Raw genomic sequence first — 15,252 nt, forward strand, 5'->3', positions numbered from 1 at the left:
AGGGGGTACCGATTCCCCCCCTGTTCAACAGCCCAACGGTCATAATATTTGAATATTATGAAGGGGTATCGATTCCCTATGAAGGGGTACCGATTCCCTCTATTCTGGGCAACCTTTTTGAGTATAAAAATCATCCCCAAACGGCTCCAAAACATCCCCAACGGCTATATACGACTTCAAACTCATTCCAAGCTATAAATACAAGCTGAGGACACTTGAAGAAGAAAGAGAACAACTATCCAAGCAATCAAACACAAGAGAATAGTTTTTCAATCTTATTTCATCTTTCTCTTGTAAATATTTTGTTCTTGTGAGCTCAATCTTGTAAACACCTACCTTAGAGAGGTTTTCTTGTTTACACTTATTATCCTTTTGTAAAGGGGAAATGTTCTAGCTTAGCCCATGTAAAAGCTAGGGAAAAGTTCTAGTTTAGCCCGGAAAAACTAGGGAGTTGTAAGGTTATCTCTTTGTCCTCAAAAGAAAGAACAAATTAGTGAATTTGTTGGAAAATCCTTGGTGAGGAGCTAAGGTAGTGGATGTAGACTTTGGTTGATAAAGTCGAACCACTCTAAATCGCTGTGCAATTTTCTATCTTTCAATCTCCCTACTCCCTAAACACAAAACCGTTCCGACCCCTCTTTGCAAATCGTTCCGGTTGTCGTTTCGAGCTTCCGAAAATCCTAACAGATTTCATTCAGCTCGAGGGCCTATCAACCATATGGTAGCGTCGAGGAACTAATTTTCGGTTGAATTTTCAAACTAAGGTCTTTAAACTGAGAATAAGACCAAGGTTGACTACGATTTGGCAATAAGAAGCCACCTTCATATTCAAATTCCGAATTCATGAAGAAGGATATCATTTCAAGACTGACACAACTTCGCGACGAAGAAGTCATCCGCAACTACTGAACGAAAATTTGTGTCATTTTATCTTTGTCCTATTTTTCGTTAGACGAAAAAGGACAAAGAGGGGCATCTGTAGACACCCATTTTCGTCCGGGGCTATTTAGTATATATATTAATATTATAATTTATCTTTGTATTTTGGTTTAAATAGATGTTAATATTTCAATAAGGATTTTATTTTAAATATTATTTTATTTTATCTTTGTTTTAGGTATTTTAGTTTAAATAGTTTTAAGTATTTTAATTAGGATAAAAGATATTATTTTAGGATTTATCTTTAGCTTGTTTTTAGGAATTTGAAGGCTATAAATACCCTTTCAAGGTAAGCCTATGAAGACACATCTGAAAACACAACAGATTTGAGAATAAAATCTTCATTTTCTCTCTAGATTTCTCTCTATTTTTTCGCACACTTCTTTATTTTCTTTTAACTTTCGTTTTCAACAATTATGCTAAGTATGACTTTGATCATGCTTAGCTAATTTTCTTTTAAGCCGAAGGTTAAAGAGAATGCGCAGTCCCAAACGTGAGAATTCATATTCGACTTTCCGAGAACACACTTAGCAAAATTATTTGCTAAGAGGAAACTGAGATCGGAACCAGTTATTGTTGAAACAACATAATCCGAGTCAGCAACGAAGAATTGACCTTGTAAGCCAACGTGAATTTTGAAGTAAAGATCTGTTTCGATAATCCAAGGAATTTGAGGCAAAATTGAAGTTTGAGGTTGCTTTCAATGTAAGTTTCTCTTTATCTCAATCTCTTTAGATTATTTATTTAATTATTTTCTTTTATTTAATTCTTATCTTTTATTTTAAAAACAACTTTTAAAAACTCATTTTTATCTTTACTACAATTATTTATTATTTTATTATATTTCCCTTTTTATCTTATTTTGTTTTATCTTTATTTTCATACTTTTTATTTTGTTTTGTTTTACTTTTATTTTCTGTTTTAACATTTTTTATATTTTTTATTTTTCTTTTCTAAAATTTAATATTTTCTTCATTTATTTTATTTTTTTCTTTTAACATTTTTATATAACATTTTTAAATTTAATATTTCCTTCTTTGATTTGTTTTTTTAGATTTAATTTTTATTTGATATTTCTTTTATTTTATAACCTAACGTTTTCAACTTTTTAGAGGTAGTTTAAATCGATCAATGGTAAGTAATTCAAATTGAGACTGTAAGTTTTAATTTAAATATCAATTTTTGCAATTAAGACAACCGATAAATTAAATAGTACTGAAAGGGCAGTTCAAGGGTGTTAATCCTTCTTTGACTGTAACCGACTCCCGAATCCGACATATTTCTAGTAAAACGCAGATCAGGTAAGATGGTGTCCGATCAACCTAAATATTTTTTAAATGATCGGTAGCGACTCTAACCAACTTATTTAAGTCGAAGCCCAATTGCGGGTCCACCCGAAAGATAGTTGCGACACCTCATTTTTTCGAATCCCCCTCTCTTTCCTTTACCTCATCTTTTCTGGATGGAAAATCATGATAGCTAGGTAGGGAGAAGATTTTTTCCTTATTTTAGGTGAAATTCCAGATTTTTGGGATTTAAGGTTTTTTTAATTTGGGGTTTTTTTGACTTGGGTGATTTATTTACTGTTGGGGTTGATTTGGTGCAATGTTTGACAGGTTGATGATGACGGCGGCTCGGGAGGCTGTCGGTGGTGGCTCACGCGCCGGTCTGGGGGTTGAAGAGTCAGTGCGTGCATCACACGCACCGATGATGGATTGTCCAACTTCTGTGCATGGCGACGACGATTGTAGCTTTAGGGTTAGGGTTTAAAAACCCTAATCTATTTTGGGTAGAATCTAGGGCGATTCGAGTCAGGTTACTGGGTCCTCGGGTCGGGTCTGGATCTAAGTTAGATTTTGGGTCTTTTGTTGGGTTTGATTTTTAATTTGGGTTATGGATTTGTAATGGGCCTCATTTGATTGTATTGGGCTTTGATGAGATCCTGCAAAATGTAATAATAATAATTAATAAGAATAATATAATTAATAATAATAATAATATACTAATAATATTTTTATAGATCCTGACAAAAATGAGTGTCTACACCTACTAAAAGTAACGAGTTGGATACCCGACCCGCAAAATAAAGTATTTACCTATAAAATATATGGTAATTTTACACAGGGTTGACGAGTCGGATAGTTCGGGTCGAGTACTTTTGAGCAAGCCTAATAACAACACATAAATATATGGTTAAACTACTTATTTAGTCATCCACCTATTTTTGTAGTTTTATTTTGATCATTCAATTATTTTTTTCAAAATCATACATAACGTTATATTTTAGTTTCGTTTTGATCACTCGGTATTAAAAAGTTTAATGGTGATGTTTATGTGTCACAATAAGGTAATATCATATCATCAACAAAAAATATATTATATTAATAATTCTATATTTTTAATGTGAGTGACCAAAATAAAACTAAAATATAACATTAAATATATGATTTAAGAAAAATAAATGACCTAAAACGAAAATGACTTGTTAACCTCATACTCGCTATTCGTGTAGCAGTTCCCAAAACTTTCACAGGGAAGTCTCGCTCTGTTCTGGGAAAAACTCTTCATCAACTGAAACTACTACACTTGGAGCTTTGCCTGTCGATAATAGTAACCATTACTGCACATGGCAGCATCCATATCTTTTGTCATTTCTCCCAGAGAAGATATGATCCCCCTTTTGTTTTCTTCTTTGATTTGAAACCCAAAGCTCCCATTACAGTTTTTGCTTCTTCCAACCTTCGTTTTCTCTCTCCTTTTCCTCATCTAAACAACTGCGTGTCTTACAAAAATGTCCCAAACTGGCAGCAATGGCGTTGGTGCTACCGGAAGTGGTCAAATCGTTAACCGTGCCGAACTACGTGAGAGGAGAATCAGCATTCATATAAGGGGTCAGGTACTTCTTTTTTCTTTTTTTTTTCTCTGTTCCTTGTCTCCTCATCCTTTCTACGTGGTATTTTCTTTTAGAAATTATGGGATTCCTTTTGTTTTTGTATCTAATCGTTTGAATTTGCTTGTAGGAGTAATAGTTTTCGAGAGATGAAACGAACCACATTTGGTGTTTGGATCTGATCCTGGAAACCCTTTTCTTTATCTTGCATTTTCCTTCCTTCCAAGTGTTTGTTGAAATGTTTTTGGTATTCAAACAGAAGCTGATGGGTTTCATATTGGCTAAAGGTTGATGAAAAATCAGTGTCTAATGGCTTAGTATGATGAAAATGCGGGGGTTTCAGTGACTGTTCATTTCAAAATGGTTTATATGAGCTAATTTGTGATTAGATTAACCGTTTATAATGTTAAAATCTGTGTTTGTTTGTAATGTTTGCATGTCAAAATTTTGGAAAAATGAAAAAAATAAGGAAAGAAAAATCATTTACATCTATGAAGAACCAACACTCTGCATGTCCAAACAAAAATGGTATACTTTGCTTATTTTCATGTTATTGATGTCTTTTAGTAAGTTGAATATAATGATTCTAGGTTACTTGAACTCGGGTATAAGTACCGGATATGCCTACGTATCTGGCACTAGTATGGTTAGATTCTTCCTAGGTTTTCGGTGTATTTGGAGGGTCCTTGGAGTTGGAGGTCATACCCCTACATCTATGAGTCCGACACGAGTGTCGGACATGAGTACTTCAAGTAAAATGAAAAGTCCGAGCAACATTGGAATGATTCTTTGGTGCTTTTCAAGTTGTTAAAAGCACTTGTGAGATTTATTCTCAATTAGGTGCGCGCCCACACATACGCACACATGCACACTACAATTATTTATATCTGTTGGCATGTTCTACAGGGGAAAAAGAGTGAATTATCACATCAAGATCCCACAAGAAACATCGAGTTGTTGCTAAAGCATATTTAAACATCAGCTATTAAAGATAAACTTTCCAGGATCAGATCAGATAATAAGCTGTAAATGGATTTAGATTTTGTACTCTAAAGATCCTTTTAGGTTTAAGTAGAATAGCTAGACTGTTAGTGCTAGAATTGAACTTGCTTTTCGAGTTTGGAGTAGGGGGGCAACAATAGCAATATCTTTTCAATGATCCTGCTAATCGGATATTCTCGTCACCTTTCGAATAGCTCAGCTTGCATGATCATATTCAAAGTACACTGCAAAAACAGTGTGTTCTCTTGCTATACCTTCACAAATGCATTGGTTGTTTGTTCGTTCGGCTTTTTTGCAGCATATGCTAACTGTTGTCTTTTGTTGATATTACAATTCAGCAACTTTTGGACATCCCTTAGCATGATGCGCGACACTTTTAACCATTTGTGTTTATGTAGGATGGGACTCGTTTGACATTTACTATTCGGCACAAGCTCAAGTTAAGTGTATTGTTTCATAATTACTGTAGAAGGAAGCAATTCGACTATCGGACTGCTCGGTTTTTTCATGAAGGTCTTCGTGTTCTAGGGAAATATTCGGCTGCTCAGGTACCCTTTTTTCTTCGTTTCCATGCTTCCGATCTGTTAAATGGCTATAAATGGAGCATTCTTTCAAGAAAAGGCAGTTCACTGAGACTGTTGATCATATATTCATTTGGAATTTTACCTTTTGATGGCTCAAAGCTATGTTCTCGGACTTGTATGTAAGTGTCGGTCCTGTCGGTTATGTTTGTATACGTTCGACACTGATGTAGTCAGATTTCTCTGGGTTTTCAGATACCATGTGTCGGAAAAAACGAATGGTATCGGAAAAAACAAGAGTTGGAGCTACATAGAGTCAAAGTCGGCTTTCTCTAAATTACAATATAATGTGCAGGGTAACCCTTCAGTCCTATGATTTCAGTCGATATTAAACGTTTTAGGAATTCTAATACTGCTTCACCATACCTATATCCGATATTTACGCTCGAGTTCGAATGACATAGAAGTGAATCACATGTTCGACGTTGAACTAATTCAAGTTTTAGTACTTTTCACCCTAAACTATCTGCATGCTTATATCCAAAGCTAAATCCCCTTGTAACTGTTTTTTCGCCAAGACTTTGCATCTTCCGTTTCTTTACGAACATTCATGCAATTCCAAAGTGGTGATTTCATGGTTTCTAACTGTCTAAAATCTTATTTTCTCAAGTTAAATCTGGAGGACGGAGCTGAAATTAGTTGCATGTTTCATCAAACGGGAGGTGGCGGCGGCTTCTAGGTTCGCCGCAAACTATGTGACTTTCTCATCGTATTTTTATTGTTAAATCTCTTTAACATATTGATATCGGACGGCGACCGATGATATTTGTGTGGTCATTGTTGTTATCGGTATCGAACTTATGTAGCCGAAATCTTTTGTTTAACGTTTATGATTTAGGGTTTAGTATTAAAAATTAAGTCAATATTTATTGGATAATGGATATTTTTTATGAACATTGACGGGTTGACCTTAAAGTAGTAACGAAATAAAACGTAAGACAATTATTTTCAGAAAAATCGAAAGATATTTTTTTATTAATTTAAAGTGAATATAAAGTAGTATTTATTAGAAATATTTTCAATCCACTCAAATATTCTTTGTAAAGGTTATATTCAAAAACTTCTAAAGGTAACACTTATCCTTTTAAGTCTTTAACTACCAAGGTACTTTGTTTATGCAAATCTAGAGACTTTAAATTAAATAATTTTAAAAGTTAAATACTAAAAAAGTTAAATGTTAATTTAAATTTAAAATTCAATTAATAAAGCATGCATATTTAATTAAATGGATTTAATTTTACTTAGATAAAAAAAGAGAATGTTGTTTTTTTTAAAGGTTTGAAGTTCGAGGAGATGTGTTTACAGGGTGTGTGTACATTGTCACTGACTAAAACAGATTCTGAATGAATACTACATTGTAATCATTTAACTATTAAAAATTTTTACTCAAATAAAATATTAGTAATATCTTTTTTATCAAAAAATATTAGTAATATCTTGTTTATTTCATAATGAAATATAATTAAATTATAAAAAATATCCATTAATTAATAAATTAATATTTATAATATAATTCATGTGAATAAAATTCGAATTAGAAACAAAACTATCTACTAAGAATCATTAAAAGAAAATAAAAAGTCACGCACACTATATAATATTAACAATAAAATGCTAATTAGTTTTAAAATATAGAATAAACATAATTTAGAGAGAAACAAATGTTCGCGTATAATTAACCGATATTAATACATATAATTAATATTAAATATTATAACAATATTGTCTTGAATAATATATATATATATATATATATATATATATAATAGTAAATGTACAATAATAATAAATGTAAAACGATAATAAAATAAATAACATTTAACATAAAAAAATCTTTAAAAAGGTATAAACAAAAGAAAATAAAAGTTACTATATTAAAAAATAAAAAAAGATTACGTTTAAACATAATTTAAAGTTTACTCAATTCCTAATATGGGTTTATAATGATAATTTCCTTGTTTATAAAAACAATTCTATAAAGAGAAATTTACTCAAACTGAAATTTTTATTCTTTACCAGCATGCTTACAAAAAATGAAATAAAATTTTACACGAATTAAACTTCTGTCTCAACCTTCTTTGGCTGATCAAAAATTTGGTAAGACAACTCTAACATATATATATATATATATATTATACTTCCATCATTCAAAGTATTGCTGGCAATTTGAAGTTTAAACCAAGTCAAAATATTAGAATCATGGTTTCCGTTGGTTTATAAACATCTATATATACGTGTGTGTGTTTTCAGATTATTCTGTGTTTCTTTCTCTCTGATTTTTGCTTTGTATCCTTTGTTATTTTCTGATAGTCATCTTCTTTCTCCATGCAAGAGAAAACCCGGTGATGGGTTTGGCTATGGAGTCTTCAAACAGGATAGTACCGAGTTTTCTGATTCTGCTAAGCTTTATATTTGTTGTTGTTAATGGGCAATTCCCAACAACCCTTGAAGGACCCTTCAAGCCAGTGACTGTGCCTGTAGATTACGCCATTGTTGGTAAAGTTACTAGATTACCTGTTAACAAGAACCCTATTATAAGGCCAACGATTGAGTTTCAGCCCGAGCAAATTTCACTTTCTCTATCTTCAAACTTCAGTTCGGTTTGGGTTTCATGGATCGCAGGTAGTTACTCAGTTGATGCATTCTTCATATGTAATCTTCAATTTTTACAAACATGTAATGTTCTTGTCATTATGGTCCCAATTGATGTTTTGTTGAGAGATTTGTGTTTTGTATTGTATACCCTTTTTAGGGATGTACCGAGGGGACGGGTGTGGACATTCGTCTTATGAAAATTTTAAATTTTTATATATTTTAGATAATTTTTTTATATTTTTTATTGATAATCTGTTTTCGTCGCTTAAATTTTATAAATTTGACCCCTAAATAAATCATGTGTGTATCCTGAGCTTAAGAAACTTGATTCGATTGCCCCCTTTGTCTTTCCCAGGTTTGCTTATGGCATTTTCTTGTTTATTAACTATTATAAATTTTCAGGGGAATTTCAAATTGGTGATAATGTAGAATTATTGGATCCTCAAAGTGTAGCCAGTGTTGTTCGATATGGAGTCTACAGATCGGATCGAAATAATCAAGCTGTAGGCACTTCATTTGTTTACAGTCAACAATATCCTATTGGAGGACTAGAAAACTACACTTCTGGGATTATACACCGTGTTCTTATCACAGGTATATGTGCATTATACATTCTTATTGATACTAGAACTATGCACTTTTTTATTCTTTTCAACCATTTTGTTCTGTTTTGAATCACAAAGTTCATCAGCTATAGTCTATTCTGTTTCGTTTATCGAATATCAAATTCTTTGCAGTTTGTGTAATGCTCCCAGTATCATACTGGGAAATCAGAGAAATTTGATGTGGTATATAAATATGGACATAACCCCATTATTTCAATGTGTTTTTCTTGAGACACAACGAAGGAGGCATGTGCATTCAGTTGCATTTAAATATAATCTCGAATCTTTTTGGTTAGTTTCAACATTACTATTATCATGTCTCTCTGCAGGGTTGGAACCTGATACTATGTATGAATATCAATGTGGAGATCCTAATAAAACAATGAGTGATGTTCATTATTTTAGAACCATGCCTTCCCCGCTTGAGGACTATCCGAGCAGAATAGCGGTGGTTGGAGGCCTCGGTCTTACTTATAATACTAGCACAACGATTAGTCACATGGTAGCCAATCATCCAGATCTTGCTTTATTGGTTGGGGATTTAAGTTTCGCGGATTTATATCGTACCGACGGAGCTTTGTCTGATTGTCAAAATTGCTCAGGTCCACAAACTCTTCGCCAAGAAACGTTTCAGCCTCGTTGGGACCACTGGGGAAGGTAAGACTTCCATATCTTGCTTGATTACCTATTAGTTTCTTCACTCTATCCTGTCAAGTCAAAAATTTGAAGGCGGGATATTTCTTTGCAGGTTTATGCAGATTCTAACAGCTACTGTTCCGACAATGGTGATAGAAGGGGAACATGAGATTGAAAAACAAGCTGATAATCAGACATTCGCTGCTTATAGTTCTCGATTTGCATCCACACACGATGAAAGTGGGTCGACATTGTACTACTCTTTCGATGCTGGTGGTATACATTTCGTGATGCTTGGTGCATATGTTCCCTATGATAAATCATGTAAAGTCATCAACCTCTTTCTTTATTTTTCCCTTCTCATTTTGTATATGTTCTTTTTTTCCGTCCACCGATCATGTTTACTTTCCTAGAACTGAGAGTACCTTGCTCTGTCGATTGCAGCCGATCAGTATAAATGGCTGGAACGAGACCTGAGTAATGTCAACCGAAGTGTGACACCATGGTTGATAGCTGCTTGGAGTCCTCCCTGGTACAGTACCTACAAGGAACATTATAGAGAAGCAGAGTGTATGAGAGTGGAAATGGAAGAATTACTATATAAACATGGAGTTGATACTGTTTTCAATGGACAAGTAAGTATATATATATAACACGTGCGCGCGCACTGTGTAGATAAAATCATTGATGTTAAAATCAGTCTCTTCGAGTTGCCAGTTAAAACATTCCTTCCCTGATTGATCTGTTTCATGCTATAAATGAACTGAGATATAATATTCTTGACAATGAACTAGGTTAATGCCTATGAGAGGTCAAACCGAGTATATAACTACACGCTGGATCCGTGTGGCCCGGTTCATATCACTGTTGGTAGTGGTGGCAATGAAAAGAATTTAGCACTTGAGCATGCTGATGAACCTGGAAATTGTCCGGTTTCCTCCAACATCACAGATGGATTTATGGGTGGCTTTTGTGGATTCAATTTTACATCCGGTCCGGCAGCTGGTAATTTCTGCTGGAATGAACAGCCTGGATATAGTGCTTATAGAGAAAGTAGCTTTGGCTATGGGATTCTTGAGGTACACACATTATTTCTCTTCCTCTCTTGCGCATACTGTTACTCGCGAATGAGTCGGGTATGGATATGTACCCGATATTTGTATGTTCAATTATTTTTCCCCAAAAAAGGCTAAAAAATCGGAGCATCATCATTGAAGTTTCAGTTTGTATCACTACATTTTAACAGGGTTTCATGTATCAAATGGAAACCTTGCTGAAACATCTTCAAGTAGGTATTTGTTTCTGATGGGTAATGTTTTTGTGGGTTACAGGTGAAAAACCAGACTCATGCCTTGTGGATTTGGTACCGTAATCAGGACCACTACTCGTCTGGTGCCGATGTAATTTACATTGTACGACAGCCAGATCGGTGCCCCAGTCCAACTGAAGGTAATTAGGCTTTTGATTTAAGATCCATTCCATAGAAAACTGAGACAGGGAAGATGACTTGCTGCACAAACAACTGAATATCTGTATATATTAACCATGAACCATGGAAAGAGAAACACTCCACACCTAGAATTCAAATCCCAACATATACATTCCTTTTCTCTATTTTGATGGTACGACCTCCATAACATGCCCCTATGTTGTTTTTTATCGGGGAATTCGTATCCTACACTTGTGTACAATCGACCCTCCGAATACATATGTAGCACACATGCAAACACCGGAACTCGAGTAACATAGTTCTGCTTGTTCTTGAGTAGTTTTCTTGCTTATTATTTTCTGGGTGTGTTTCCATCGCAGGTGTAGGAAGTACCGGATTCATGCCCGGAAAAGAGACGAGAGAGGTGCAGCTTCATAATACTCAGGAAAAGGCTTATGTACCATCATACATACTACACATTTTTTCTCTGATTTACACAATGTACATGACTAGAATCAATTTTTGTCATTTAGGATCACAATCATTTGTATGAATTACGGGGAAATTACTACATGAGGGTTTTGCTTTCATCCTTTTTAAATTCATATATTCAAATATGAACATAAATATATTATTTTCAAGTTATTTGAACTTCGAAAAGAATATATATCCATATAAAAAAATTCTACTTAAATCTTGGGGCTGCTAAGTTATGGGATACGATTAGAACTAAGAAGGAGAGTGTTTTTTGGCATAGGTTGGTTTGGCATACCTTACATATTCCTAGCCATTCGGTGATATCATAGATGATTATTTTGAATAGATTGCCTACGAAGGATAGACTCGGTGCTTTTGGTATCCAGGTTGAGAGGGGATGTGCGCTATGTAATGATGATCATGAGTCTAGGGACCATGTTTTTTTGGTTGTCCATATTCTAAAAATGTTTGGTATGGGGTCTTGAAGGCTTGCAACATGCATAGGAGGGTTCTGAACTGGAATACATAATTGAATTGCTACTACCATGCATAGGGGGAGGTCTTTCCTTATCGTTGTTCTTATACTTGCTTGGAATTCTGCTGTTTATTTGATTTGGAAAGAGATGAATGTGAGGATTTTTCAGGGGAAGCATATGCAGGAGCAGACTCTGATTACTCGGGTTAAAGAGGCTGTTCGGTAGAGTCTGCTTGGAAAGAATATTCACAAGATGAATTCTGTTAATAGGTATTTGTGCATTGAATGGGACTTGGATGAATTGTTTTGTTGGGTTTGTGTGGTTTACCCGTATAGGTTCTGGTGTGGGAATTTTGCTCTTGTTTTGTGTTAATTGTTTTGGTCACGTGTTGTTTATTTGTAGCTGTTTGCTACTTCTGGATAAATAAAATTGCATTTATCTAAAGAAAAATATATTTAAATCGATTCGATTCTAACAAATCCTTAATTTGATTTTAATTTTTTTAAATATAAAAACTATTTTGGTTGTAGTCCTAATCTTTTTACCAAACATCATAATTAACCTCACGTCTTCTAAACCAGAATTAATTTGTGGTCAGCAATTCAGGACCACAAGCTTTTTGACACGTGGCGAGACACAATTGGTCTGCCGCTCGCACTTTATGGCATGTTCTTTTCACCCATCTAACGCATAGATTCCATTGTCGGCCCCATCCAAACCACTAATTACATTTGTCTTATCATCGACATCATTAAACTAATCAAATGATAACTACAAGATTATACCGACGTCCATAAGAATCTCAAATAAAATAAAGGGTAAAACACACAAATAGTCCTCTGTTTATAGGGAACTATTTTGTTTAGTCATTCGATTATTAAGAGTTACGACCATAACTATAGGCATTGTTTTGTTTTTTCCTTTGACTATTAAAAGTTATAAAATGGTTACCGACTATCATATGTTCCAAACTCGTCATTTTAAAAAACAAAATTGACGACAATCTGAGTTGTACGTTAATCTGCTGACTGTGATATGATAAAGTTTGATCCCAAAATCTCAAACAACTATCATATCTTAGCCAACATGTTAACGTCCAACTCAGTTGTTATCAATTTTTTAACAAAAAACGACGAGTATGAAATATATAAATAGTCAGATGATTATTTTATAACTTTTAATAGTTGAGGGACTCAAAAAAGCAACACCCTATAACTGGGAGACCATTTTATAACTTTTAATAGTCAGATGACTTAATAAAATAATGTCTTATAATCGAGAGATCATTTGTATACTTTAAAATAAACATAAAAAGTGGGATTCCAATCCTATTTTTTTCATTCTATTTTAGGTTTCTTAAAGTGGTGGAAATGTTGTGAAATACGGCTATCGGATAGAGCAAAATCACAACTAATAATTTGAGAAAATAAAAATAAAGATAAAGAATACACAAATTTTACGTGGAAACCCCCTAAATAATATAGGGTAAAAACCACGGGCAAAGGTAGAAGAATTTCACTATGAGAAAATATGAATTACAATTTTTCTCGATCTACCTAGGAGAAAACAATGATAATTCTCTCTTGGTAAAAAAAGGAGAAAACAACTCTCAAGAAAACTCTCTAAATTCTCTAGTATTGGGAGAAAACTAGAATGATTTGGGATGTTTTTGAAGCTAAATGGGTTAGGGTATTTATAGTTGAAGCTTAAAGACTAATCTTGTAAATTCCCTAAAATGCAGGGACTAAATTTTGCAATTTTCCCATTTTATTTTTCAAACAACTTTACAGCCAACTTTGAATTAAATCAAAGAAGCCGGCCGCCCTCTAGAATAAATTAGTCGGCCCATGTTATTTTATTTTTGACTTTCTACAATCTCCCACTTGAAGATTTGATTGGAACAATCATATCTTCACACCATTCTTTCTACCTTGTACCATCATATTGTTTACGTCTCTGACAGGCCACAAGAGGATCGACACCAAGTAAATTTATTAGCGTTGATCGCTTTCGTCATGAAATATGCTATATTATCTTTGGTATGGATCTTCTGCATATCGACCGTCACTTCTTTCACATTTTCACGAATAAAATGGTACTGAACTCGTATGTGCTTTGTCCTTGAATGAAATGTTGGATTCCTTGCTAGATGCAAGGCGCTTTGACTGTCACAAAATAGAGAGGCATACTATTGATTGTGCCCAAGCTTCTCCAATAGCATCTTCAACCAAATTGCTTCTTTACTGGCTTATGTAGCTGCTACATATTCTGCTTCTGTTGTGGATGTAACCACAACTGACTGCAATTTTAAAACCCATCTTAAAGCTCCAACAGCAACTTTGAACACATATCCTGTAGTAGATTTGCTTTTATCCAAATCCCCTGCATAGTCAGAATCTACATACCCATTGATTAGTAAATTCGATCCTCCGTAACATAATGCAATATTTGAGGTCCCTTTGATGTATCTCTGGATCCTCTTTACTGTATTCCAATGCTCTTTGCCTGGATTCACCATGTACGGACTAACCACTCCCACTGCTTGTGCAATGTCTGGTCTTGTGCATATCATAGCAAACATTAAACTTCCCACTGCCGATGCATACGTCACTCGAGACATCTGCATCCTCTCTTCTTCACTGCTAGGATTCATATTGGAGGATAATTTGAAGTTAATAGGAAGAGGGGTAGAAATTGGCTTACAATCTTGCATGTTGAATCGTGACAAGATCTTCTTCAAGTAATTATTTTGTGAAAGCCAAATTTTCCTATTACTTCTGTCTCGGTGACTTTGCATCCCTAGAATCTTGTTTGCTGATCCCAAGTCCTTCATTTCAAATTCCCTAGCCAGTTGTGCATTCAATTCTTCAATATGATCTTTGTTGGGTACTCTAACCAACATGTCATCCACATACAACAACAATATAACAAAATCGTTATCACCAAACCTCTTGAAATAAGCACAAGGGTCTGTATTAAGTCTGTTGTATCCAAGGCACATAATGAAGGAATCAAATCTCTTATACCAATACCTCGGCGCCTGCTTTAGACCGTACAGAGATTTGTTCAACCTGCAAACCAAGTTCTTCTTTTCTTCTTCTTCAAAACCTTCAGGTTGTAGCATATAAATCTCTTCTTCAATATTTCTATGAAGAAAAGTTGTTTTAACATCTAGCTACTCTAGATGTAAGTTCAACGTAGCACACATTTCCAAGACTACTCGAACTGTTGTTAGTCGAACCACAGGAGAAAAGATTTCATTGAAATCAATACCTTCTTTTTGAGCATATCCTTTGACCACCGGTCTTGTACGATACCTCTCAACTTGATCGTCACCATTTCGCTTTATTTTGAAGACTCATTTATTACCAATTGGCTTCCTTCCTTGTGGTAGTGGCACAAGGTCCCATGTATTATTTTTATGAAGGGCTTCAATTTCTTCTTGCATCGCCATCATCCACAGTGAAGCATCTGAGTTGTTTATTGCCTACTGGTATGTTGATGGCTCACCATCATCTGTTAAAAGGTAGTATGCAACATTTCCTTCTATAACATAATCTGAGTGCCAATTGGGACATCTTCTCACACTATCTGATTGACGAGTTGTTGGAGCTTCAGAACT

The 15,252-nt window shown here is 34.4% G+C and overlaps 2 protein-coding genes across 2 annotated transcripts; both read left to right on the forward strand.

Annotated features, from left to right (window-relative positions):
• The first annotated feature begins 3,521 nt into the window (after positions 1 to 3,521).
• Positions 3,522 to 11,230, forward strand: LOC120192148 (purple acid phosphatase 15-like). Its single transcript, XM_039194983.1, has 9 exons — positions 3,522 to 3,537; positions 7,657 to 8,034; positions 8,410 to 8,601; positions 8,942 to 9,269; positions 9,361 to 9,572; positions 9,693 to 9,883; positions 10,043 to 10,327; positions 10,580 to 10,697; positions 11,040 to 11,230. Exons 2-9 carry the CDS (start codon positions 7,758 to 7,760, stop codon positions 11,228 to 11,230), a joined length of 1,794 nt encoding a protein of 597 aa, XP_039050914.1. The 5' UTR covers positions 3,522 to 3,537; positions 7,657 to 7,757.
• LOC120192147 (small ubiquitin-related modifier 1-like) lies at positions 3,548 to 6,091 on the forward strand. Its single transcript, XM_039194982.1, has 3 exons — positions 3,548 to 3,835; positions 5,230 to 5,379; positions 6,023 to 6,091. Exons 1-3 carry the CDS (start codon positions 3,731 to 3,733, stop codon positions 6,089 to 6,091), a joined length of 324 nt encoding a protein of 107 aa, XP_039050913.1. The 5' UTR covers positions 3,548 to 3,730.
• Positions 11,231 to 15,252: the final 4,022 nt, after the last annotated feature.

Source organism: Hibiscus syriacus, unplaced genomic scaffold (assembly GCF_006381635.1).
Source record: "Hibiscus syriacus cultivar Baekdansim isolate YM2019G1 unplaced genomic scaffold, ASM638163v2 tig00116971_pilon, whole genome shotgun sequence".
Classification (NCBI taxonomy): domain Eukaryota; kingdom Viridiplantae; phylum Streptophyta; class Magnoliopsida; order Malvales; family Malvaceae; genus Hibiscus; species Hibiscus syriacus.

Bases quoted from the DNA above. Each gene is read 5' to 3' on its own strand.
- LOC120192147 (XM_039194982.1), top strand. From the start codon at position 3,731: ATGTCCCAAACTGGCAGCAATGGCGTTGGTGCTACCGGAAGTGGTCAA. The intron at 3,836-5,229 runs GTACTTCTTTTT...GTGTTTATGTAG, and splicing joins GCATTCATATAAGGGGTCAG to GATGGGACTCGTTTGACATT. The intron at 5,380-6,022 runs GTACCCTTTTTT...TATTTTCTCAAG, and splicing joins GGAAATATTCGGCTGCTCAG to TTAAATCTGGAGGACGGAGC.
- LOC120192148 (XM_039194983.1), top strand. From the start codon at position 7,758: ATGGGTTTGGCTATGGAGTCTTCAAACAGGATAGTACCGAGTTTTCTG. The intron at 8,035-8,409 runs GTAGTTACTCAG...ATAAATTTTCAG, and splicing joins TTGGGTTTCATGGATCGCAG to GGGAATTTCAAATTGGTGAT. The intron at 9,573-9,692 runs GTAAAGTCATCA...TGTCGATTGCAG, and splicing joins TGTTCCCTATGATAAATCAT to CCGATCAGTATAAATGGCTG.